This window comes from Mandrillus leucophaeus, unplaced genomic scaffold (assembly GCF_000951045.1).
Source record: "Mandrillus leucophaeus isolate KB7577 unplaced genomic scaffold, Mleu.le_1.0 Scaffold7, whole genome shotgun sequence".
Taxonomy (NCBI): domain Eukaryota; kingdom Metazoa; phylum Chordata; class Mammalia; order Primates; family Cercopithecidae; genus Mandrillus; species Mandrillus leucophaeus.
Genome location: NW_012107585.1, coordinates 9,341,256 through 9,344,600, shown reverse-complemented (window position 1 = coordinate 9,344,600; position 3,345 = coordinate 9,341,256). Strand labels below are relative to the sequence as shown.

The window sequence follows — 3,345 nt, the reverse complement described above, 5'->3', positions numbered from 1 at the left end:
AGATTGTGCCACTGCACTCCAGCCTGGGCAACAGAGCAAGACTCCGTCTCAAAAAAAATACATAAATAAAACTAAAAATAAATAAATAAGTAAAATAAAAACGGCCCTCTGAAAATAGTATGTTTTGTTAATTTGCTTTGCTTTAGTTGGTTGGTTTAATCCGTGTACATTCTCCATTGAGATTCTAGTACCTCAGTGTGGAGAAAATGGACACATCCATCACAAGGAAAGCTGCCAATACATTCCTAGGAAAGATAAGCCCTGTTGCTGAGCTTTCTGCCTGAGACTATCACAAACCTCCAATGGAACCTAAAATAACTTGAGATTTGTTGTGCTTTTGTTTTGAAACATGGTCTCACTCTGTCACCATGGTCTCACTCCGTCACAGGCACCACTCTGTGGTGTGATCTTGGCTCGCTGGAGCCTCAACATCCTGGGCTCAAGCGATCCTCCCACCTCAGCCTCCCGAGTACCTGCCACTACAGGCATGAACCACCGTGTCCACCTAATTTTGTTTACTTTTTGTAGAGATAGGGTCTCACTATGATGCCCAGGCTAGTCTCGAATTCCTGGGCTCAAGCAATCCTCCTGCCTCAGCCTCCTAAAGTGTAGAGATTAAGGCATGAGCCACAGCGAATAACTCAAGTTTCTAAGCCACACTGCTAATATTCTCAGTAATATGGATTCTGCATATGTGTCGAATGCTTTGTGATTTTCAGACAGGGGTTTCTCTCTTGTTAATTACGCCTGCTTCTCTCACCCAAGTAGCAAGGTGTCTCCAACACCAGCAATTCCTCCCCAGCTCTGTGGAAGAAAGAATGAAGGATCACAATCACATCTGTAAGTGCTTCCTAAGTGTGTGAGGTGTCACACACATTATCTCATAAGTTCATGTTCCTCGCAGCAACCCTGCCACCTGGGTCCCGCTATTGTCCCCATTTTACAGAAGAGGAGACTGAGGCTTGGAGACGTTAAGTAACTTGCCAAGGTGGCAGCGCCGGTTACGTGGAGGAGCCGAGGACCCAGCGAAGTGAGCAGGGTAGGAATTCCCCATTTTATTGAGAGTCACAGAAGTCAGATGCCCCAGGCCCTAATGACAATTTGCTGGGAGTTTTCCAGATCCTCAAGCCTTGGGGACTCTGTCGCGCTGCCCACAACAGCTGCTTTCTGTTTGGCCGCAGGTTCCAGAAAACTCCCTCAAAGAGAGACCCGGATCTTCCATCACGTACGATGCAAATTCTACGGCTGGAAAGCACGAGGGTAGAAAGGAAAAAGTTGCTTTCTTTTTGCTCTGCTCTCGATTGCGCGGTGGAAACTCCGTCTCCACGGGAACGCGCCTCCCGGCAGCGGTCGCCAGGGGCGGGGCTCAGGGCGGCTCCTCCCCCGGGCTGCAACTGTTCCCAGGCTGGGGGGATTGCCCTCACCCCTGAACTTTCCTCTTCTCGGACGCCCTCCTTTTCTGTTGTCCCTTCGCGCCCCAAACCACAACCTGGAGCGCACTCGCCCGCGCGGCCTGCAGCGGGGACGGTGCGCCAGGGGCGCAGGCCCTAGAGTCGCGTGCGCGGCCCCTTTTTCCCCTTTTTCCCCCCCCCCGGGCCCACCCCCGGGCCGCGCTGATTGGGCAGGTAGGGACTCTGCCCAGCGGAAAGTTTTGGGTGCCGGGAGGAAGTTCAACCTTTGGGAGACTCCAAGAGAGCAGCTCCGGGGTCGGTGGGGGTCTGGGTGGCCATGGAGGAGCCCCCTGTGCGAGAAGAGGAAGAGGAAGAGGGAGAGGAGGACGAGGAGAGGGACGAGACTGAGGACGAGGAGAGGGACGAGGCTGGGCCCGAAGGGGCGCTGGGCAAGAGCCCCTTCCAGCTGACCGCCGAGGACGTGTATGACATCTCCTACCTGTTGGGCCGCGAACTTATGGCCCTGGGCAGCGACCCCCGGGTGACGCAGCTGCAGTTCAAAGTCGTCCGCGTCCTGGAGATGCTGGAGGCGCTGGTGAATGAGGGCAGCCTGGCGCTGGAGGAGCTGAAGATGGAGAGGGACAACCTCAGGAAGGAGGTGGAGGGGCTGCGGAGACAGGACCCTCCGACCAGCGGGGAGGTGAGTGTTGGGCCCACAGCTCCTGCGGGGCGTAGGAGGGCGCCTACTAGCAGGAAGACACCTTCTTTTTTCTTTTCTTTTCTTTTTTCTTTTCTTTGCCTTTCCTTTCTTTTCTTTTCCTTTTTTTTTTAAAGAGATGGGATCTCGCTGTGTTGCCCAGGCTGGTCTCAAACTCCTGGCTTCAAGTGATCCTCCAGCCTCAGCCTCCTAGAGTACTGGGTTTACAGGTGGGAGCCACCCTGCGGGGCCAGAATCTGTATTTCTAACGAGTTCCCAGTTAATGCTGATACTGGTGGCCCCGGGTCCACAGTTTGAGAACCTTTGACCTAGAGCAACAAACACAATTTTTTTTTTTTTTTGACACAGGGTCTTGCTCTATTGCCCAGGCTAGAGTACAGTGGTGCAAACATGGCTCACTTACAGCCTTGGCCTCCTAGGCTCAAGCAATTCTCCTGCCTTAGCCTTGCGAGTAGCTGGGAGTACAGGCATGTGCCACCATGCCTGGCTAACTGTTTTGAGGTTTTGTAGAGATGGGGGTCTCACCGTTACCCAGGCTGGTCTCAAACTCCTGAGCTCAGGGAATCCTCCCGCCTTGGCCTCCCAAAGTGCTGGGATTGTGGATGTGAGCCACCACACTTGGGCAAGAAACACATTTTACCTAAAGAGAAATTAGTGCATATGACCACAAAAAGACATAGACAAGAAGATTCCGAGCAGCTTTAGTCTCAACTGCTGAACTGGAAACAATCTAAATGCAACCCAGTTTGAGTTTTGAAATTGTGATATATGGAATACTGTGCAACCGAAAAAGAACAGGGTGCTGATACACATAGCAGTGTGAATGAATCTCACAGATGTTACATTGAGAGAAAGAAGCCAGGCACAAAAGAGAAACTACTGTAGATTTTTTTTTTTTCGAGTCAGAGTCTTGCTCTGTTGCCCAGGTGTAGTAGTGCAGTCGCGTGACCTCGACTCACTGCAACCTCCACCTCCTGGGTTCAAGCGATTCTCCTGCCTCAGCCTCCTGAGCAGCTGGGATTACAGGCGCTTGCCACCATGCCTGGCTAATTTTTTTTTTTTTTCTTTTTTAGTAGAGACGGGGTTTCGCCATGTTGGCCAGGCTGACCTCAAACTCCTGGCCTCAAGTGACCCACCCACCTCAGCCTTCCAAAGTGCTGGGATTACAGGCGTGAGCCACCGTACCCGGCCTAGGTTTTTTAAATTCTTGTCGAAACTCATTAATGTTATGACCTA

General features: G+C 52.0%; 1 protein-coding gene across 1 annotated transcript in view; it reads left to right on the top strand.

Moving 5' to 3' along the window:
* Window positions 1-1,375: 1,375 nt before the first annotated feature.
* RILPL2 (Rab interacting lysosomal protein-like 2) overlaps window positions 1,376-3,345 on the top strand; it is a 20,278-nt gene continuing 18,308 nt past the window's right edge. Inside the window, exon 1 of the mRNA XM_011964540.1 lies at window positions 1,376-2,091. Coding sequence (XP_011819930.1) covers window positions 1,729-2,091 — 363 coding nt within the window. The 5' untranslated portion in view covers window positions 1,376-1,728. The remainder of the gene's footprint in view (window positions 2,092-3,345) is intronic.